The sequence below is a fragment of the Polychytrium aggregatum genome (genome assembly GCF_025602895.1).
Source record: "Polychytrium aggregatum strain JEL109 chromosome Unknown BJ171scaffold_98, whole genome shotgun sequence".
Lineage (NCBI taxonomy): Eukaryota > Fungi > Chytridiomycota > Chytridiomycetes > Polychytriales > Polychytrium > Polychytrium aggregatum.
The window spans coordinates 73,637-94,797 of NW_026516300.1; the positions used below are offsets into that span (position 1 = coordinate 73,637).

At 57.5% G+C, this 21,161-nt stretch overlaps 6 protein-coding genes across 6 annotated transcripts; 3 read left to right on the top strand and 3 right to left on the bottom strand.

Annotated features, from left to right (window-relative positions):
- Window positions 1-1,191: 1,191 nt before the first annotated feature.
- On the top strand, window positions 1,192-3,284 carry BJ171DRAFT_535074 (uncharacterized protein). The gene is made up of 3 exons (XM_053112832.1): window positions 1,192-1,814; window positions 2,008-2,267; window positions 2,472-3,284. The coding sequence occupies exons 1-3, from the start codon at window positions 1,419-1,421 to the stop codon at window positions 3,157-3,159; spliced, it is 1,344 nt and encodes a 447-aa protein (XP_052961969.1). The 5' UTR covers window positions 1,192-1,418; the 3' UTR covers window positions 3,160-3,284.
- On the top strand, window positions 3,265-4,040 carry BJ171DRAFT_535077 (uncharacterized protein). The gene has a single exon (XM_053112833.1). The coding sequence runs from the start codon at window positions 3,380-3,382 to the stop codon at window positions 3,974-3,976; it is 597 nt and encodes a 198-aa protein (XP_052961970.1). The 5' UTR covers window positions 3,265-3,379; the 3' UTR covers window positions 3,977-4,040.
- On the bottom strand, window positions 4,041-5,065 carry BJ171DRAFT_535080 (uncharacterized protein). Its single transcript, XM_053112834.1, has 3 exons — window positions 4,910-5,065; window positions 4,562-4,674; window positions 4,041-4,409 (listed from the first exon to the last, which is right to left on the bottom strand). Exons 1-3 carry the CDS (start codon window positions 5,037-5,039, stop codon window positions 4,257-4,259), a joined length of 396 nt encoding a protein of 131 aa, XP_052961971.1. The 5' UTR covers window positions 5,040-5,065; the 3' UTR covers window positions 4,041-4,256.
- A 4,433-nt stretch (window positions 5,066-9,498) lies between these two features.
- Window positions 9,499-13,458, top strand: BJ171DRAFT_589510 (velvet factor; the record flags this gene model as incomplete). The annotated part of the gene is made up of 4 exons (XM_053114458.1): window positions 9,499-9,605; window positions 10,592-11,191; window positions 12,203-12,294; window positions 13,397-13,458. 4 exons carry the CDS (start codon window positions 9,499-9,501, stop codon window positions 13,456-13,458), a joined length of 861 nt encoding a protein of 286 aa, XP_052961972.1.
- A 92-nt stretch (window positions 13,459-13,550) lies between these two features.
- BJ171DRAFT_535084 (uncharacterized protein) lies at window positions 13,551-16,036 on the bottom strand. The gene is made up of 3 exons (XM_053112835.1): window positions 15,313-16,036; window positions 14,721-15,040; window positions 13,551-14,436 (listed from the first exon to the last, which is right to left on the bottom strand). The coding sequence occupies exons 1-3, from the start codon at window positions 15,902-15,904 to the stop codon at window positions 13,720-13,722; spliced, it is 1,629 nt and encodes a 542-aa protein (XP_052961973.1). The 5' UTR covers window positions 15,905-16,036; the 3' UTR covers window positions 13,551-13,719.
- Window positions 16,037-16,384: 348 nt separating this feature from the next.
- BJ171DRAFT_449800 (nucleotide-diphospho-sugar transferase) lies at window positions 16,385-20,922 on the bottom strand. The gene is made up of 13 exons (XM_053108206.1): window positions 20,730-20,922; window positions 20,572-20,643; window positions 20,016-20,323; window positions 19,656-19,695; window positions 19,250-19,471; window positions 18,978-19,141; window positions 18,728-18,847; window positions 18,143-18,389; window positions 17,733-17,979; window positions 17,538-17,621; window positions 17,165-17,358; window positions 16,753-16,986; window positions 16,385-16,607 (listed from the first exon to the last, which is right to left on the bottom strand). Exons 1-13 carry the CDS (start codon window positions 20,775-20,777, stop codon window positions 16,470-16,472), a joined length of 2,118 nt encoding a protein of 705 aa, XP_052961974.1. The 5' UTR covers window positions 20,778-20,922; the 3' UTR covers window positions 16,385-16,469.
- Window positions 20,923-21,161: the final 239 nt, after the last annotated feature.

Genomic DNA, 21,161 nt, shown 5'->3' on the forward strand with positions numbered 1-21,161 from the left:
GGGCTATGCATCCAGCCCTCGGAGGCAGCGGTTTGCTCAGTACTTTGAGCAATTCGAGCACCACCGACGCCGTCCCAATCACCATCATGGAAGCGTCAAGGTAGTCTCGACGAACGAGTTCAACACCTCGCAAGTGTGCTCCAAGTGCCTGGAGCCAGTTCGGTTGGAAGGACTCGATGCGCCCAGTGTTGCGAATTCCCACTTTGTCAGGAGCTGCAAGAATCCCAGCTGCCGGACAGTGTGGAATCGCGACGTCAATGCGGCGCGCAACATGATCACAGTATGCAGGTCGATTGTGGAGATCGGAGAGCGACCGGTGGTGTTCACTCGGAGGCTGCCAAAGTGATCTGATCTATTTCTTATGGCTTTGCTTGACGCAAGCACAGCACAGACTACATGTTTATGGAAACGGGTGTGTTGTCCCGTTTTTTCCTGAATATAATGTATTTCGGGATCCAGGCAGAGCGTGCTGAAGCACAATGGGACACATCGTCTCATCCGGACAAACACTGCGCAGTCGGATCATATCACGCACCCGTGGATCTAATCATATCCATGTGCGAGGGAGATGCGTGGAGTGAGTGAGCGCGACGGGCGCCAGTGAGCCGCTGCAGATGCAGGCACTGTGGTTCAAAGCAAAAAGACATACCTGGGAAAGACGAAGGGCAAGGAGAAATTCGCCGAACCAGCTCATAGTGGTGCCAATCAAAGTCGTCCGTCTGATTCACACATGCCACGCAACCCACACAAGTCATCCATGTGCACAGGTGTCCCGTTTCGCTGTTATGACGTACGTTTGTCTGAGAAGCTATTTTTCTTCGACTCCTCACCGGGTTAATATCACCCATCTCTCTGCTCCCCAGCAATGCGTCTCATATCACTTAAGCAGCTGCTGGGACTTAAATTTGATGACATATCTGTGAGCAGAGCGAAATTCACCCTGAGACTCGTCGCAACTCATTCCCACACAGTTTGAAGTGTTGGATTTGGTTCTGTTTCCAAGTTCGGTAACCCTCAGCATTACCTCCACCAGAGCCAACGAGAATGGTCTGAATACAATCGAAGGAGCGCTCGGCGTTTCAAAATCAATCTGTGCCTCTGTATCCTCTATATTTTGAGTATCGGAACAAACGCGATAGCTCGTGGTGCAATGGGCACAGGAGGTATGCTCTGTCATGAGCTCAACTTGCAGATTGTTGAGCGTTGGTTTTCATCGGCTTTATGAGCCGGCTCTCGTTCAAAACTGCTCTGCGAAACAGGCGGCGGAGCATTTGTATATTTCGACAGATGCCGTTGCAGCTGAAGCCTCCGATCGCCAGTTTTCTTCATTGGGATATCTGTTTGGATCCGGAGCTTCGCGGGCCCTCGTATTAACATGATAACGCTCGACTATCTCACTGCTGACCTCTATCCAAGTCATGCTGGGATTCAGCTTTGCTTCAGTCGTCTCGGTTTCGCTCCTGGCACTTCTATCCATCAAGTCACTTCACAAGCTCTTGTTCTATTCCCAAGATCTGGTTGCAGCCTCATCAGCAATGTCTTGGATTTCGCTTCTTGTTGGGGGCTTGACCCTGCTCCTGCCAGATGCAATTGCGTATCTGACCTCAAACGACGTTTGCCTGATATTTGGCTTGACAGCAATCATCAAACTTCCCAAGATCCTGATCCTCACAGAATGCGCGTCCTTTCTGGTCTTGAGCTCAGTGTTATGGTCAATCTATAGCTCTGATCAATACCATGGAGTCGAGGGCGTATCGATCACGGTCGGGTACATCAAAGTGATTGCCAGCGGTCTGCTCGCTGCCTTTGTCCAGGTGAGCGTTGGCACTGGCTTCATCGACCTGCATCCCTCGTTCATGTATGGTCCAGCACCCTTCATTCCTGCAAATCAAAGCCTTTCTGTCTGTTCCTCTGCAAAGCGTGCGACTAATATCGTAGCAGTCATAAGTAGGGCTCGATATCCTTTCGCTGACCGCCAAACGTCTCGCCCTCCCCTCTCGGGAACAGGACCTAACTGCTTGCGAAACCTTTTTGGTGGGACGCAGCCTCAACAGGGCGTTGGATCGGCTGGACATGCAATTCCTCAAAGACCTCCAGAACTACATTTCTGAAAAGTTCATCGACACGGGCGAATATGCCTTTTCGATTTTCAACCTGCTGGTGGCCAACGGACAGGTTCTACGGCCATCCTTCAGTGTCCGGAATGTTTGGTACGAATGGATCGATCTTCGGTTCAAAAGCCGCGAGCTGGAGGCCGAGTTTCGAACGTACGTTGCGCTGAATCGCCGAGAAACATTGGAGGATGTGTCTATGCCTTGTTTCGGGCCCCGCTTGGTTGGCGATATATGACCGAGTTTGATGCGCTTCGACCCTGTCCCATTTGTTCATCGCTTTGATCATGGTGTATGGCTCACACCATCAACTCAGTCTCTCTATTGCTTCGCACCCATGGCCCGACGCTCGTTGCGCAGATACTGGAACCACATTGCCATCCGTCAGCACATTGCCACAACTATTATCAACGTCATGAGCGCAGCTGTTCCGATCTATCTCGACACAGTTGAACAGGCATCTGGCCAGTCTGCCCCTGCTCTCTGGAGCACGACGGTTCAGCTGGCCTTCTTTGGAGGCACATTGATGGGGCCGTGTCTGCTGCTGCTCATCAAGGACATTCGGACCTCACCACTGGCAGTCCAGATGATCATCTTCTTTGCCTCCTCTGCGAACATTGCCGGCTGGGCCGTGATGCATGTCGGGACGATGCTTGCCCACCAAGGCGACACCGGCATCGCCATCTTTCACCAGAGTCTCGCGGCATTGACGATCTCCATCATCTCTGTCTCGGCCCAGTCAGGGCTGCTGTCTACCTTCTTTCTTCCGGTGCTCCTCGTGGTGGCGGTGGCCAACTGCGGGTGCTATTGGTTCCTTAGCTTCGCCAATTTCCAGTACCAAGTGACGGCGATACCAGAGACGTGTCTGGTGGCCTATTACGCATGTATCAGCAGCGAATTCGAGTCGAGACGATGCTTTGTGGTTCGAAAGCTGAGGAAAATCGACTCGCGGGAATGTCTCACCGAGATTCCCTGTGGGGACCAGGTACAAAAAGATGCCGAGAAGCCCACCACAAGCAGCAAGTTCGTCCTCTCAAGAATGTGTTGAATCGTCGGGCAGGACCACTGTGGCCGAACCCTCTGGCATGCGGCAGCAAGATTGTCGGCATACATCAGCGCTGTTGCATATCTAAATCTCGATGCTGCTGAATACAGTTGGCGTGCCGCTATTGATCCCTTTGGTGATGGAACTGGCTGCTTGGCGGCGCGAATGCGGCCCTGAAATCCTCCTCCGCCAATCCGGAATATGACGGGCTGGTCGAATTGGGATGAGCCTGGGTCAACCCATTCCTCTCATCTCCGTCTCGACCTCCGTACACATTCCAGCAGCATGGAGCAGCTATCCCCATCGGAGTCGCCCTCGCCCTCATCATCGGCACCGGTCGCCCCAGGCAATCAAAGTCGATCCGTCCCCCCTGGCCCCTCCGACAAAGCCTGGAAGCCATCGTTTATCCCTGCCGGCTGGGGGCTTTCGCCTCCAGAAGGCAGTGCCAAGTTCAACCAGAACGCCGAAGATGTCGCCAAGGCCCTTTGGACTGAAGCCAATTCGCAACAGGCCCAGCGGACTGCCGGGAATTTCGACGGTGTCCTCTCCGGAGAATGCTCGTCCTCAGCGTCATCGGAGCCTTCGGCATCAGCGCCGATATCGAGCTCGCTCTGGGACGAGCCCATCAAAGGTGTCCAGTTTTTCGGAACCGGCGGGCCTCAATGGGGAGGCTGGGATCCCCCTCGCCAAGACAAGTAGCCTCTGCTTCATGGAGCCCACCAAGACAATAGCTGGAGGACAGAGATTGCTGGGTGTGCGGCACTGGGTCAGATCCGCCAACTTCCCAGAGTCAGCCAATCCCAGCGACCAGCTGAGGTGAGGAGTTGAGTCTGTGCCGAGCCAGGGGGCTGAATAAATTGAGCCGGTTATCTCTCGATATTGGATCAAATCAAACGATCATCCCGACGACTGGTGGATTTGCTGCGACGATCAGCAAAGCAACACTTGAGGAGCGCTATGGGCTAGAAGCAAATGCTAGCCGCACATCCTTTAGCCACAGAACTGTCGCTCAAGACATGCGTCGCACTCGGGGATAGGGCGAGGCGATATGGGCGAAGTGATCTGGGTGAGGCGATGTGGGCGAGGAGAGAGATCTGATTCTATTTCGATTTTTGCTTCTGACCAAACTCGCGCAACATCTTGATGATATTTTCGAAGCTCTGGATTCGCTCCATTTCATTCAGGATCTCTTTGGCTTCATCGAGATCTGAGTTGGAAAGCGAGACTTGCTTGCCGAGCTGGGTAAGGTCGTTCTGAAGAGATGCAGAATCGGCGGCCAGTCAGCACATATCAGCGGCGAGATCGAAGCACAAGCCCAGCGAATGTGCAGGGAGGGAGTGCGAGTGTGCACTCGATCTTCAAGAGCGCTCCTCGTCAAGAGCGGTCCTGGTCCGGCAAGATATACCTTATGCTGGACCAGCTGAGGAACTTTGGCATGAACATGCTCCTGCACCCGATAGAGGCCCATGGATGGCTCGTTCAGTAAATTCGCCGAGTACTCGGACAGCTCCGAGGCAGCTGAGTGGGTTCATCCAAAGCACAGGTTTCAGCAATATACCTCAACTGTTCGCCCCAATGCACCCACAGAGTGCGCTTTGGACAGACAGGCAGTCACTCTGCACCCTCGCCCTGCCAAGCCGTGTGCTGTTCTGGGAGGGCCCAAGGCCTCTGGGTCTATGTCGTTGTCCGTCTGTAAGGCTGCGTTGATAATGAAGGGCCGGGTTTCCAGGCACCAACGATGCATGCCACCCACCTCGGTCCGCCCTGTCTCGAAGGCCTGAGTCGGCGTCAATGCGGGCGGTGCCAAAGAGCATGGGCAGCGAGCCCGCCAGCGACGCCGTCGAGCGGTGCTTGGTCGATGGTGCTCGGCTCAGTGTCGACATGGATGCTGGCTGGATCGAGGGAGAGGAGCAAGCCATGCGCGAATGGCCGGGGGGAGGGGAGCTTGAGGCAATGCGGTTTCTCGTTGGTCCCCAGCCCAAAACCGGCCCGGGCCAGAGACCGACGATGTGGCTGCCCATCATGCTGTTGTGCACAGAGCCATGTTAGCCACGGCGGTCGTTCCTGTGGAGAACGAGCCGAAGGAATGCACATCAAAAGCATGACTGCAGGAACCTCCTCGGTCAGATGAGTTCCCCATACGGCCGATCCAGAGAGAAACGGGACAGTCACTTTCTGGCATCAGCGACACAAGCCTGCCGGATTTCCGTAGGCTCCATGCGATTTGGTTCCCGTCCTGGTTGGCAATCTCTTGGTGTGGTGCATTCACTCGTCCTCTGGACAGCTTCATGGTGTATCGATATCAAGATACACGGCCTCCTCGAGTCGCTTGGCTTCCCGGTATCTGTGCGAAAGAAGCGACGATGGTTGGTTCTGCCCTTGGGCAAACCAACTCTGGATGATACCATCCGCACTGTATACACCGTGCTGAATAGACAATGGGACACTTGCTCTTGGAAACGAGTATGAAGTTGTCGGATTATATCAGCAACCGAATGTGCGATATGATCCGACTCTGGCGCGCGTTGTTCGAACGAGACGATGAGTCCCACGCCGTAATACATCTGCCAAGTGCCGAATCAAGTCGAGGTGCGATTCGTCCATGACATCGCAGCGTTTGCGGTCGACCTGCAATGGCTCGCCGTCAGCCGAGACTCTCTCGGGCTCAAGCACATGCACCGGCGTTTGCCCGAGCGATGTTCACCAATTGGCCTCGTCAACACACCAACCAGGTGATCTTTGTCGCCAGTCCGGCCGGTCACATCGACTCATCCCCCACAAACCCATTGCCTCCCAGCCCATTCCCCTCCCCTTCTCTCCGTGCTCGACGGTGCCCGGATCGGTGGGCAAGGTCGCTCCCATTTGCTCGCACCCACTCCAGCATGCGCCATTCTGGATGCCAAGAACCGACGCAGGTGCGGCCTGGCCAACTGGCTGGCTGGCCGCCTCAGTACTCCACCTCGATGCATCGGTGTGTCGGGGCAGTAGTGCTTCCCACCGGCAGACCTTGCCATATTGGTGCATCCATGCAACGGGTGCAGCAGCAGCCAGACTCGCAGCCAGTCATGCTGGCTCGCGACGCTTCGATAGGGACATGCGATGGAGTCCTGGGTGAGAGAGCGAGGTGACCTGCCCTGAGAAAGCAAGTACTCCACCCAGGATGGTGGGTTGGCTTCCGGGCCCAGAGAAGAAAAAAAAAAAATAGCCACCCACACGGCCGGACTGCCTGACAGGATCCAGAGGCCGGATGGCTGCTTGTCCGGAGCAGCAGGTGATGTCTTTCTTGGGGTTTAGCCGGACCCACTGGAGCAGCATCGACGGCAGACGGGCCAGCGGCGCGGTGTGCTGGCTGTCTGGTGGGTGGGCTTGCCTGTGCCTTGCGAGCAAATGCCTGGCGATTGTGGCGGTGGATGACGGCCATGGACAGGAGCTGCAAGATAGGAGGGAAAGACGGGGGGGGGAGTGGAGCAGGGAAAGGGGGCGTGCGAAATACATTGCACCGAGCGGGATGCATGAGTGGGCGGCTGAAGAAGCGTGGGCTTCATGGGTGACTACATGTGTTGGTTGAAGATCGGGCTGCATGGGAGGAGTTGTGCCCGGCGAGCGCAGCGTCGCAGATGGCCGACCGGGAACTCCAGCACTTCCTTGAAGGATCATCCGCCAGCAAACAACGATATGTTTCCCAGGCGGGCTGTGGGCTTGTGGGTTGGCTCTGTGGGTTGGCTTTGTGGGTGGGCTTTGTGGTGCACTGATCGGCCAACGGGCTCCTTGACTTCATCCGGGCAGTGCGGGTCGTGCGGGCAGCGCGGGCAACACACGGCCTTGACGGTGGCAGCCGCCCTCGGTCCACAGCGCTGTTGCCTTGTGGGCACGGGTGTGAGATGGTGAGCAGTGCGGGTGCATCGGACGGAGGGCAGTGTGGGCAGAGGGCGACGAAGATGCGTCGGATGTGATCCAATTCGACCAACACCACAAACATTTTAATCATTGATCAAGTACTTTAATCAAGTGCTTTAACCATTGATCAAGTGCTTTAACCATTGATCAAGTACTTTAACCATTCATCAAGTGCTTTAACTATTGATCAAGTGCTTGAATCAAGTGCTTTAACCATTGATCAAGTACTTTAATCATTGGTGGGCCCACATCTGTCTTCCCCATTCTTCCGAGTTGATATCCCGCCCCACCGCATTACCCAACACTGCATTACCCAAACACCACACTTGCCCACTGGTATCAACTGCAAACATCACCTCCCAAGCGCCCCAACCCACCCCCGGTCTTTGTGCCGCCCGCCCCATCCCGCATCGCTCGCCGTTCTTGGCTCTGGAGCTGGCCCCTCCGGCCCCGCCCTGCCAAGTGTGCTCTCCCCATCGTCTCCAAGTACCCTCTCCTTGTTAAATATCCATTTATCCCCCCTCCCATTCGCCCTCCTCTGTTGACCTCTGCAAACACCGGCTGACCTTCCTGCGGCACCTCCTTGCCGGCCGCTGCGTCTCGGTGTTGCTGAGCTTCTTCAGCTTCGCGCTCACACGGTGGATGCTGGTCGCCGCTGAACCCCCGGCCGTTCTCGCCGTGCCATCCAAACAGCCGGCAAAAGGGCAGGCACTCGGCCCGCTGCTCATTGTCTCGACCACGGCACCGGTCTTTCCTCCAACCCGCTCTGGGCAGCTCTTGGATCCTGTCGTTTTTTTTTTCTGCCCTTTAATCCACCCGCCGCCGACGTGCTCGCTCGTTTGTTCGTTCATTTGCTTGTTCATTTGTTCGTTGGCCATCCTGCTTCTCTGCCTGCCGACCTTCCCAGCCAACGTTGCTACACCGTGGGTCGAGTTGCTCAGGAGGTTCTCTCCTATTTGCCTGCTCAGCATCCCGGTCTGTTGCCATCGTTTGCTTCGATTGTGCTTCCAATCTAGGCCCCGCCCGCCCGATCATTGCTCCCATTGCTTCCTCGGGCCTGGTCCCCATACGTTGCCGTCACCCCAGGGCTCCTGGATCTCTCCAAGCGTCCCTGCTGCCCTCGCTGCCGAGTCGCTTTGCGCGTCGCTTGTCTTGGCCTCAAGTATCCCACTTCCTGTCTTCTGCGGCCCGCCGACAAATTTTTTTTCCTCCAACCGTGTTTGGCTCGCATAAGTGCCGAGCCGCCCTCCAAGGCAATCATCCACCCGCCCCACCCCACTGGCTCCTCTCCTCTTTCTTGGCGGCCTCGGCTCGATCCGTTTGGTCATTATTCTCTCGCATTTGTCGGCCTATCTCACAGCCTCAGTAGTGTCAGCGGCATCAAGAGCTCCGGCACCAGCTCCAGCTCCAGCTCCAACTCCAACCCCAGTTCCAGCTCCAGCTCCAGCTTTCGTTTTCGAGTCCGAGTTTACTGGATGTCCTCCAACCCGGAAATGAGAAGGTGCGGTATGGACCCGTCTGGGTTCGCCCTTGTGTCTCGTCTTGCCCTGGCCGTGGTGTTCTGGGTCCAGCGCTTCTCGTTCCCTGGCCCCCTGTGCCCGTCGTCCCTCGTCCTTCCCTTTGGTACTCCAGCGCCGCTGCTCATGCTTGCACTTATGCATCCACCGGCTCTTGCCATCGTCGACTCGGCCCGCCGCCCCTCCTTTCGGCCTTTTTCGCCCTGTGCCCCCGCCTTATCCCCTCCTGTCGGATCACTCTCCTGGCCGCGTTGGTCCGTCTGGGCCAGAGTACTCCACTGTCCCCCTCCCCAAACAAATTTTTTCCGGTGTTCATGGCAACCACAGGAATGCTACACCATCGACCACCTTCCTTCCCTCCCCTCCTTCCACTGCTCCTGAAGTCCAAACTTGCTATCCGAGCCATTCGCCCATGGACTAACCCCTATCTACCCTTTGACTCCTCGCTTGAACCCACACCCCGGGATCGCTGTCGAAAACACCGATCTTTGCTGCCTCACCCGCGAAATCGTCGTGGCTTGATCCGATATCGTCTGTTCCATTCTACCCGCCCGCACGCTGCATGTTTATTTTCCTCGTCTTCCCAATCGATTCCACCATTGCTGCATCCCGTCCGGCTTGGCTTGGCTTTGCTTGGCTTGGTCTCGCTCCGTACTCCTGCTGCATCTCATCGTACCGCATCGCATCGCACCACATTGCATCGAACCACATCGCATCCCACCACACCTCGCCCGATCGCACTACACCACTCCACGCCGCATCGCATCATATCCCGCTCGGTCCCTTTGGCCACACGTCCTTCTACCCGACCTTGCCATCGTCGCTGTCTCGCTCCCGCTCCCGCTCCATGGCCAGCAGATTCGCCCTCGAGATTGTACAACAGCCGATATCGATCCGATGCTGCGGGTTTGGCAACAAAACTCGGAAAATGCCGATCGATCCTCCTCCAATCCTGCGGCTCGTCGAGATCCAGCCTAATGGGCAACAAGTCACAGAGTATGCTATCGGCGTCGATGCCATTCCTGTCGAGTTGACGTGAGCGAGCAGGCGGGTCGAGTGAGGAATCGTCTGGGACTGAGGTTTACGGAGGGGGAAGTGTATTATGCGAGGCAGATCCGATTTTTTGGTGGGTGCGCGGAGGCAACAATAGCAGACCGATTGAGACGCTGGCCGGGATGATTAGCGTAGACGGAGCGACAGCGATGCAGGACCTGTGGGAGAGTATGGGGGTGGCTCTCGATTCGGTGTTGATCCTTTGATCCTGGGTTTGTTGCTTGTGCTGGGTATGGTTGGTCTACCGAGGGCCGTAATGCCGTGCACTTGGACGGTACGGCTCGGCTCCGGGGTTGTCGTTTGATTTCTACTTTCATGGGTATATTCGCCGCTCGATCGCTGCCTATGGACACACGGTACTGTCGATGGCGAGCAATGACCTTTGGGCGATTAGGCATGGACTGGTGTATTAGGGGGGAGGGCCTTCCCTCTTCGCGGGAATGACCCGATACTCTGGCGACCGGAGGCCGGCTCGTATCCCAAGTACTCCTTTTACATACTGGCACCAAGGACGTCTTGCGACATTCGGGAATGCCAGCGACGAGGAGCCATTCTTGCAAACGCGGGGGGGGGGCTTGAGAGTGCTGCCACTCGATAACGTTTGTCATATTTAGCTTTCGCTCTGGGGCCACTTGTCAGCTTTGAGCATTGCTCGGTTTTGCTGTTTCTGCCTGCCGCGGTCGATTCCATTTGTGATCAGGATGGTTGTCGATGCGGCACTTTGGTTTTTTGGAGGGGCGAGGGAACTTGCGGATGCATAGGTAACGATCATTGTAGACACCATCACTAACCTGTCGCTACTATTCTGCTCCTGATCCTTTCACGGGTCGGCATGGTACGTCATGGCATGCCATCATCGACCATCGACCATCGACCATCGACCACCGACCACCGACCACCGACCACCGACCATCGACCACCGACCATCGACCATCGACCATCGACCATCGCGCGGAACCGTTGTCAAGTAGCGGCCTGGTCTGGGGAGAACAGGTTATCCACTTTATCGTCCATGCCGAGCTGTGGTCCAAGGACGAGCGGTTCCAGCAGACACATGTGCTGCGGCCCCTCGATCGCTCTCTCGACGATCTCGAAGACCAGCACGACATTGACGGCGACTGTGCCGAAGCCGAGCCCAACAGCTATGCGAACGCCGGAGGGCTTGTCTACGGCGGTAAATCCTACGACACCTCCGAGTCTCCCTCGGGGTCGGTGCACCACGACAGCACATATGGATGCTATCCCAGCATCATCGTCACTCCTGCCGCCACAGAGCCCCCAAGCACAATCCATCCCCAGCCGCCCCATCACTATCACCACCACCAACATCACCACCGGCACCACCAGGAGCAACACCTGCTGTATGGGTCTGGCGCGATGCCGCCGCATCTGCCGTCGTCGACCTCGAAAATAAGCCCGATCCCGACGCTCTTTGGCAGCTTAGTGGCACACAGCCAGTTCCTGACATCGCCGAACGGAGGCCGAAGTATATTCTTCATCTTCAACTCGATATCGGTGCGCATCCAAGGGGAGTTCAAGCTCAAGTTCAATCTGGTGGATCTGGGACGGTATGTACAAAGAGTGATGGCATACGCATACACTCACTCATGCCCTGGGGAGTCTGGAATGGCTTGAGATTACCCAGCGCACCCCTCTGCTCTCGTGGGAGGGGGTTGCTCTGGCAGTTCTCCTCGCTATGGGTACTGTTGTCTTGGCCGCCCTGTGGGGCTCGGTCGATTGCTCGGCGGCCGCCGTGCCTCGCCGTCGTCCTGCGATTCAACCATCCGACCAACCAGCCAGCCAGTCAGCCAGCCTACGAATCACGCATCGGATCCACATGGAACACGATTTGGAATCCAGCCTGCAATCGGACAGGAACAGGAAGCAAACTGCGCGGGACTTTGATGGGGGGAATGGACCGGATCAGACAGAGGCAGTCTCTCGCTGGACACCCCGGGGGAATCGACCACATTGGACCGGCCATGCGACCTGCGCCGGATGAGGCTGGACCAACGCTGCAAGTATTCGGCGGGATGAGGGGGGGCATCTGCTCCTGGCTCCCTCGCCTCGGTGGCTTTCACCCCCGCCCTTCACCCGGCAAATCCATCGAACATCAAGCAATCACACGCCCCCATTGCATCATATGGGGCGGCGGTTTACATAGCGCCGGCAGGGAAGTGGCGGGCAACAGAGCGGCATGACAACAGGGCAGGCAGCAGGGCAATGCAGTTCCCACGAAAAGTATGGCTGACTGGATGGTCAACAGCTTGGTTGGCTCACGGACCATCTGAAACCCGCCCAATCAACTTGCCCAACCCGCCGAACCGATCATGCGCAGATGGTGTCAGCTCAATCGGGGAGACACAGCAGGGCATCGCAGAGGATATCCGGCCCAGCCGGGGAGGGCAAACGCTTCTGTCCCGACAGCGACCATACTGATCCCGATGCTGTCGATTGTGTGCTTACTACTCGCTTGCACTCCACCCGTCAATCACTCCCCCCCCTATCTGCCCGCCTTGACGGAACTGACAATGTCTTGGGCGTACCCGCTTGTTTTCCCATCTTCCCCTCCCCCACAGTGCTCTGACTGGCGGAAGTGCAGCCGTCATCTCGACCATTTTCTCGGACACCTTCATCTCGTATCCGTGGAAAAAGTACCCTGGGATATCAGGTAATGAACCGTGATCAAACGATACGGTCGCCGGCGCTGAAGGACGAGCAGGACGAGCAGGAGGAGCAGGAGGGAGCAGGAGGAGCAGCGCGGACGAGACGGAGGCATGGGTGCAGCGGGCGGCTTGGTGGCCAATCCGGCCCCGATCGGAGCAACTTGGCTCCCACCTCTTTTCCTGGATCCCTTCTTGTCCACCGGCTGGGATCCTGGATGAGTCGGGTCATGCCGTGGCCCGAATGGCGACGGAGCCGCTTCGAGACCGCCAGCTCCGCCGGTGGGATCAGCAAGCCGAGAGCCAATGTGGGCGAACGCGGGAGGTGCTGAAGCAAGCGCGGGAATCACTCGAGGACGGCGATGGCGATGGCGATGGCAATGGCGATGGCGATGGCGATGGCAATGGCGACGAGAGTGGTGGTCATGATGGAGCTTGCGACGAATCGATCCGCTAACGAGACATTCGCATCGATCCCTGGCCGGTCCTGATCCACCACCCAAACTGATCTGCCGACATTTGGACGCATTATCACATTGCTTCATTAACGCAAACCAACACACCGACACACCGACGCTCCAATAATCCGACACTCCAACGCACTCCAACGATGCAGTGCCCACTCCGTTAACTCGCCACCTCGCTCGCCAGGGCGGTTTCATCACCTCTCGCCAGGCAAAATCCCCCCGCGGAGCCAGGACAACATCCAAGCGAAGCTCTGACGACGACGACGACGATGATGCCCCCGATGCAGGGCTGGACCTGCTTTCCGTATCAGCAACGAGCTACTCCCGCCGGGCATCTTCCGGCACAAGCTGACGGCGAGATGCGGCGCTGCTCCCCCGAGCCCCAAGTCCCGCACGGCGATTCCCAGCGTTGGTCTGGGAACCCACTCGTGCTCCCATGGCGAACTCACGCTCAACCCACCTCCTCAATCTGGACTTGGTATCCGCAGATCCCGTTTTCGCCAACTGCACTTCTCCCCTTCTCTGTTTTGGGTGACGCCGCCTCGCTTCCCGCCTGTCCGGCGCTTTTACTTTCACTTGCCCGCTTGTCTCCTCCGCATCCACACTGGTTCCCACATGCCCATGTTGCTGGGTCCTCTCCCAGACTCAAGGCTCAAGGCCCAAGGCTCAAGGCGACCCGACTACTTTAGCCATTCCATACAATAGCTCTCTAGCCTCGACTCTCTGCATCTTGCTCTCTGCATTTTGCTCATCTGCTCCGTAACGCTCGTCCCCGCTCCTTGCTCTCGTACACATGCATTCAACGCTATGATGTTCATTGATTACCTCTGCCCATAGTCAACGGCATGTTTTCCAATGGACCAGGGACAGAGATGTACCGCCTACCGCTGGTGCATAAACAATACAGCCTCTCCATCGAGGACGCCTCGAGTCCACTTCTCCCTCGTTAATTCTTTGAATTCTCTCCTAGATCTGAATGGGCTCCAGGCCAGTGCAGGGCTCTGATAGCTCCTGGCCCGTGGCTCGCTTGTATGCCAGACGATAGGCCAGATTGCGCGAGTGAAAGATGCAGTCGTTGACCGACACACCGAGATACGAAGCGCCGACAACCGAGAGCCGACCGTTCCAGTCCCGCAGAAGCCCCTGCTTCAGCTTGCAAAGGCGCTCGTGGTGCCCCAGATGGTACTGCGGGATGCAGTCGCGCTGGAGAGTTACTTTCGACTCCAGCAGCAGCGACTCTGGGAGCTCGGTGCGAAGATGCTTCTGAACCTGGCTCTTGGCGATCTGTAGGAGCTGCTCTGGATCAACATGGTCGGGGTCGCCAAAGAGCTGCTGGAACCGGTAGCCGCCCATCATGACAGTGAGGCGAGTCAGGTCCTGATCCTGCCCCGGAACAGCCTCGGAGTCAAAAACGCACCCGAGCAGCTGTGCCTTCTCCTCCGAGGCCGGAATCAGGTACCCAAAGCCCTGGATGGGCAGCAGATCCCTGCCCTTGTACGCAAGGTTGACGACCGCAACAGTGACCGAGGGCATCTCGTCGATCCATGCGCTGCCGACGCTGTTCGTGGAGGCTTTTTCGTCCGACAAGCGGGCGCCAGTTGGCCACAGGATCTTTCGCAGCCGGTTGGCCGGGATAGCCGAGACCACATGGCCGGCCTCGATGGTTCCTGAGGCGGTATCGATCTGCAGGGTGGGGACAGAATGAACGATGGCCAGGGTTACTAGAATGGACAAGATCTGCCGGACTCGGCAGAACGATGCTGCGACTGCCTGCCCGAGGACTTGGCCAGTCAAAGCCCATCGGTAGCTGCTGCATGACTGTTGAGTATCCGGTCGAGTATTGAGTTGGGTGACACTCGGCTGGGCGAGGCTCAAGTCATGCCATCTTTGACAAGGCTCAGGTTGCATATCAAGCGGGAGTCACAGATGCCTCCTCTGCTTACACACGAGACACCATCGCTGCTCACCTCGACCTCATTTTCGCCCAGGCGCAGGCCAGTGCACGGCTCTTGCAGAACGTCGACGCTTCCGTGGGCACGCAGATCGGCGAGGATGGCCTCGGGCAGGGTCTGCATGCCCTCCTTGAACGAGTAGACGCTGCACTGCTTCATCTTCCTGACAAACTCGATCGCCTCGGCATCCAAAGGCAATTCGACCTCAGACTGAGAGCTTGTCGGTGGTCGCTGGGGCGTAGGAGCAAGCATTCCTCGGGTGATGGATCCGTGCTTCCTCTCGGCTTCCCAGAGGAAGGGCAGCGTCGAACGAACGCTGAGCTGCTTGCAGTCGCCTGCCGGACGGGGAACAGACAGGTTCGGAAGAGCACAGGTGGGTGAGCCCGGATGTATGCTCGGCCTTGGGAGTGCTGGGCCGTGTATCCAGGTTGATGCCGCTCGAGCTCTTTCCAGGCTGCATTCAGGAGGATCACGGCCCAAAGCCATATTGCCAGCGCCGAGTCTCGAGCACACTACTTCATCGCCCTCTTGCATGCTTCATCGCCCTGTCACAGATTGCACAATGTCACTCCCGCACAAGAGGCGGCATCTCCAGACACAAGCGCACCTGCGTAAATGCCGTGGACGATGGCCGAAACGAGATGGTCTGCGATCCGGGGCGAGAGTCTTCGAGACACAAACGAGTGGATCGACTCGTCCTCCGAGACCCGATCGGTCTTGACAAACGGTTCTCGGATCAGGGTCCAGAGAATGCCCTTGGTAGCCTCCAGCCCGGAGCCGAGCAGCGACAGCAGGGTCGAGGGTACGAGCTGCACGCTACCGTTGCTGTAGATGTATCGATTCTTGGCCGAGGGAGACGATCGCGAAGTGGTGACGATCTGCGGGTGCAGACCCAGTTGGTGGATCAGAGCCAGGGTTGATGTGCCCGAGTCGCCTGCGGGTCGAAGTGTCCGTGCGCCGAGCTCAAAGAGCACCGGGCTTGGGTGGCGGTTGTTGGCCAGCGAGACCGATTGAATCCAGCCTCCGGCATGTTGCGCCGGATCGACGATGGCGATCGTTGGGGGTGCCGTGCGGTCTGCAGCGAGGAGACCGGGCTTGGCAGAACGGAGGAGGGCCTGGTGCCGATGCAGGATGTGCCAGGCCGTCGAGAGGCCCGAGATGCCGCTGCCGAGGATAACAAAGTCGTACCGCTTGGTCATGACGACTCAGGCGCAGACTTGGACTGCCAGGAGGATGTGGAGGTGGATCGGCGCGACGGACAGATGGATGCAAAAGTCGCCTGCGGAAGATCGAGACCGCTGCTGGGTGGCTCACGAGGCAGCCTCGGAACATGGACCTTTGGCGACCGAGACCCTGTCGACTCGCATTGCTCCACGGTGCAGCGACAGCCATGCATGGTGATGCTGCGTCCATGAGCCATGTTGCGAACCATGTTGCGAACCATGTTGCGAACCATGCTGCGAGCTCGCCCATCTGATCATCGCAATAAGGGCAAAATGGCCGCCTGGCAGGATCGTCCCTCATGGAGATCGACCGAGTATGAACAAGCACCGAGTGCCATTCCACGGCCATACACTCCACGGCCATACACTCCACGACCATACATTCACGGAGCATGATTGGTGCAGAATCCAACCGAGAAGCACTGGGTTGTCTGGGTGTCGCCACATTCAAATCACCACGGCAGGAGTGCGACCGGAACGCAATTCTTTATTGCCAGTCGAGTGTGGGGGGAGTCGGACGTTTGTGGAAACGGGCGAGCGTCTAGTCATCGCCGTCGTCATCGTCGTCATCGACATCGTCATCGTCGTCGTCCTCATCCTCATCTTCATCCTCATCCTCTTCGTCATCTTCATCCTCATCCTCTTCGGCTTCTTGGAGCCAGACAACGAAGGGTTTGACCTGCACAATGTTTTCGAGGTGCGTATTAGCAGAAGCATGTCAACGATCGATCTGATGACTTTGAGGCCTGCCTCTGCTGACCAGCCCGCCATAGTCTTTTCGCATCGATAGAATCGCCATGTGCAAGGATCGGGTCCGGACTCACCGAATCGCGGATCTTGGCTGCGACGCCAGAGCGCTTGCTCGAGGCAGTGAACCAGGCGAGGATCGAGTCCTCCTCGATGATGTCGGCTTCGTAGAGCTCACGGATCAAAAAGATCAGGCCCTTGGACTGGGCCTCGAACTGGACACAGTGGGTCAGCAGCAGATCCAGCGAATCGATCTGGTCTTCTTCGCTGAAAACGTACTTGGTCAGCAGACCACCCCACTGAGCAATGATCTACGTGACGATTCAGCCCGAGAGGCCAGAGCATGAGTGGTCAGAGTTAGCGCCATGAACGACCGAGTGCATCTCCATTTGCATCGCGAGTTCCCACGGCTTCGATAGCCTCAGCTCGTCAACAGCCAGACTTTGGCAGAGACACGCCACTGCCACATATGAGCGAACACGGACATACCTTCTTGGCGCTCGAGTTGGGCTGGTCGGGCTGGATCTGACTGACGATGCCACGAGTCACGATTTCCCGAACATCGTGGAAGGTGCTGTTGAACGCCATCTTGAGGGTGTTGAGCTCCAGAGCGGCGGTTGAGACGTCGTGGCCGTCCGTGATGGCACGGTCGAATGTTGCGTTGGCCTCGTCAAAGAAGTTGACTATGGGCAAGCAGGCCGAGCATGACGGTGCAATCGTATTGGTTAGAAACGCGCAACACAGGGGGGCATGTGCATGTACGGAGGAATCATCAGCCCAGTGCTCTGGTCCCAGTGAGTCTGGCGCATTCATCTTGCCTCGATTGACCCTCGTCGGGCTCCGTGCCGAGTAACCAACTTACCCTCTGGGCCAACAGCCTCCTCCTCTCCGACAGAAACGTCGTCATCAGACTCCTCGTCCTCCTCAGCGCTTTCGGGCTCGAAACCTGTTGGCCAAGGGTTGTGAGCAGAGTGCGCAGGAATACCATTGCCGGGATGGGTCCCACTATTCCCCTGAGGGAGACGACCCCTCGCTCGGTGTCAAAGAGAGCGCCTACCGAGAGCAGTCAGCTCGACGTTGCGCGGATCAAAGTCCTCTTCGTCTTCCTCGTCCGAGTAAGAGTCCTTCCACTCGTATCCCTCGCCATCTTGGCCGACAAGCTCGGCTGCAAAGGGTTGCGCATGGTCGGTTGGGTCTCGGGACACCAAATTGTCGTCGCTGTCATACTCCTCATCGTCAACGTCGGGAAGCCGATGGGCGATCTTGGTGAAGTTGGGGAGGGCTTGGCTGCTGCCAACAACGACCTGGGAGGTATAGTGAAACAGCACTTGGTCAAGAGCAATCCATATAGAGCCAGTCCGGTCCCAGAGCTCGGCGCGATGGCTGCATCGACAGCCCAACGTCGCCCTGGGCGGTGCACGCATCTGGCACAGAGAGCAGGTTATCGAGTGTGGACCAAGTGCTTACGCCATACGACACGATCGAGCCTCGGTTAACGACCGCATTTTCGCCAATCACGGCATCGCTGGCAATGATGCTGCGACAGATCTGGGCCCCCGAGTGGATGGTGACATTGTCCCAGATGAAGGCGCCATCGATGACAACGTTGGCGCTGATTTTGCAGCCACGCCCGACGACAGAGTTGCGGATCTGGGTCTTGTCACCAATCTCGGTAAAGGATCCGATGACAACTTGCTCCGAGAGCGAGGCCGATCTTTGTTTCGAGATCACGGATGGGTCCAACATGGATGGATGAGCGTGGCCGGGTGGGCGGATAGCGCAAGTATATACGCGCATGAACGATGCACGGGCGGGGAAAACAGGACAAACAGTCAAGACGAGTCAGACATCGAGGCAAGCAGCTTGCCATTGCTATGCCATTCCGCTGTCGTGCGCACTCATGTCACTGATGATCTCCTGATCATGTCCACGCTCCGAGTCGAGTCGCTGAGGGCGAAACCAACTCAATGTCCCGAACACAGGAGGCTCGGGGTGGATGCAGTGGATGCAGCAGACGCCGACGACCATCATTCGAACTAGGCAGCCCCATACCGGGACAGAACAACGTCCTTTTCTTTGTAGATGTGCGGGCGGGAGAAGCTGTAGGTGTGCGATTCAAGAAGGTTGTTGTCGGGCACCATCGGGAAGGTCCAGCGCGACATGATGTCCTTGCTGCAATTGCGATGTAATCGACGGGTAAGCACGTCGACAAGTGTCCGTGGTGCCGCGTCTGTGCTTTGAGACAAAGGCCGCCAGGCGCAGAAGAGCATCGGTGAATGTGGCAGCATATCCCAACCATTACCTGATGGCCTCGTACATCTGGGTACTCTTGACCCTCGCCGCATAAGACTGTGAGATGATGTGGCAGTGGATGGTCTTGGCAAGGATATCGGACTGGAGAATACCTCGCACAAAGTCCTTGCGGATGTGCTGGTAATCAAAGTTTTCCGTAAACAGCAGCAGGACCTGGGGGGTGTGCGGCCGAGTCACGCGAGAAAAGTATGGGCGGATGAGCCATTGACCAGGCCAGAGCAGACACACAGACACGAGGCGACCCACGGCACACAGGCATACCTCGATCGAGCAAATGTCGATCTGGCAGTCGATCAGATCGTTGCGGATCTGGATCTCGGGATGCTCCTTGAAGGTCTTGAGCTCGAGATTGAGGCGGTTCTTTTTGGGATACACCTCCATGGGCTCGTAGTGGAGGCACTGGTTGGTTTTGGGGTCCAGGACAAAGAGCGCCTCTTCGCCTTTGGAGCGGGAGCGATGCGTCGGGCTCGCCTGCTTGACGACCTGGAAGGGTGCGAGAGCCGGGAATAGACGTACGGTGAGCTATCAGAGCAATACCCACCGACTCTGCTTCGGCAACACTCGCCATGCCGACACACAGGCACTCCGGCCAGATGGGGCAAACGACTGCTGTGGATTCACAGCGACACATGAAAACAACAGGCACGCATCCGTCATGCACACGAACCATGGTCATGATGGCATTCTTATCGATTTGTCGTCGGGCCCTGTGACGTATTCGCGATGCGGATTACTATGGCTGAGCCACTCGACATCCCGATGCACAGAAGAGCGCAGTGCGCTTTCGTTGAAGCTGATCGGCCGTATCCGGGGCCGTATCCGGGGCCGAGCACCGGACTCGCTGCTCGTCGGCAGACCGTCTCGCCCGCGACAGTCGTTGCCGGACATGGCTTTTTCTCGTTCGGCTGGCCTCTCGGACGAGGTGGCTGGCGACAGCTGATCGACCTCGAGCTGTCCCCCCGGCCGACAACGATCCCCAGAGGCCAACGAACCCGGCGGCAAGCACAGCCAGGTCACCGCCACTTACTTGTGCTCCTCCAGGGCCTTGTCGAGCTTCATGTTGGAGACAATGTCGCCCGAGACCAGAATAAAATCGCCTCGCAAGATGTTTTTGCCGTCCAAGCTCCGAAGGGCATCGCCGACCGAGAGAAGCTCCTGTGAGACGATGGTGACGACTCGGGGCAGGCTCGTCTTGCCCCACTTGGAGGAGCGGATATAGTCCTTGATTTGCTCGTGGTGGGCACAGCAGACGACAAAGATTTCCTGGACACCCGATATGGCGAGGAACTCGAGGGTGTACTCAATCAAAGGCACATTGCAGAGCGGTAGCAGACACTGCATCCGTACATTGGCGGGAGTTTGATGGCCCGAAAGGTCAGGGATCAGCATATGGAAGCGGATGCCCTATCGTGCTTGCGCATGCCCAGTGCGCATATTCAATGATCCCGAGGAACTGGATGTGCAACCGCCTCGATGTCGCGAAGACAAGTGCAAGATCGGGACATGTCCTCCATGGCAAATGGCTCGCCGGAGACAATGGTCCTTGTGGAGCAACACTTGCTTTCCCATGACGCAGGACCTACCCTGGGCGTATCGAGTGTGAGCGGACGGAAGCGGCGGTTGAAGCTATCGGCGATGATGACGGCTTGGAGGATCTGGACAGGGCAGATGGCAGAGATCAGGCCAGGACCGGATGGTCAACATGGGAAGCGATGGCGGGCTGGGCTCGGTGCAGACATACTTCGTCGGGCTCCAGCTGGCTCTTGTTTGCGGCAGACTTTGGGGGCATCTTGGCGGCGGATAGGTGAGCAGCAACACGATGATGCTCTGCGATGCTGGACGTTGCTGAGTGCTGCTGGACGCTGCTGGGCGATGCTGGGCGATGCTGGGCGATGCTCGGCAATGCAGAACAACACCGACAGCGACGATTTGGTCGATCGCGAACATTGAAAAAACGCTCTCGCTCCTCGGCGCGAGGCACAACGAGACACAGCGAGACGCAGCGAGAAGAGGCGGGGCGAGAGCGCGACGACACGTGACTCGTGGCAGTGCGCAGTGCTGCGCATGACCCGATGACAAACCGGGACGGCTGACTGTGCCACGCGCCGGCTGGATCCATCGAGCCACGCCGGCTGGATCCACGATCGATGTCCGCGAAACGCATTTCGCCGAT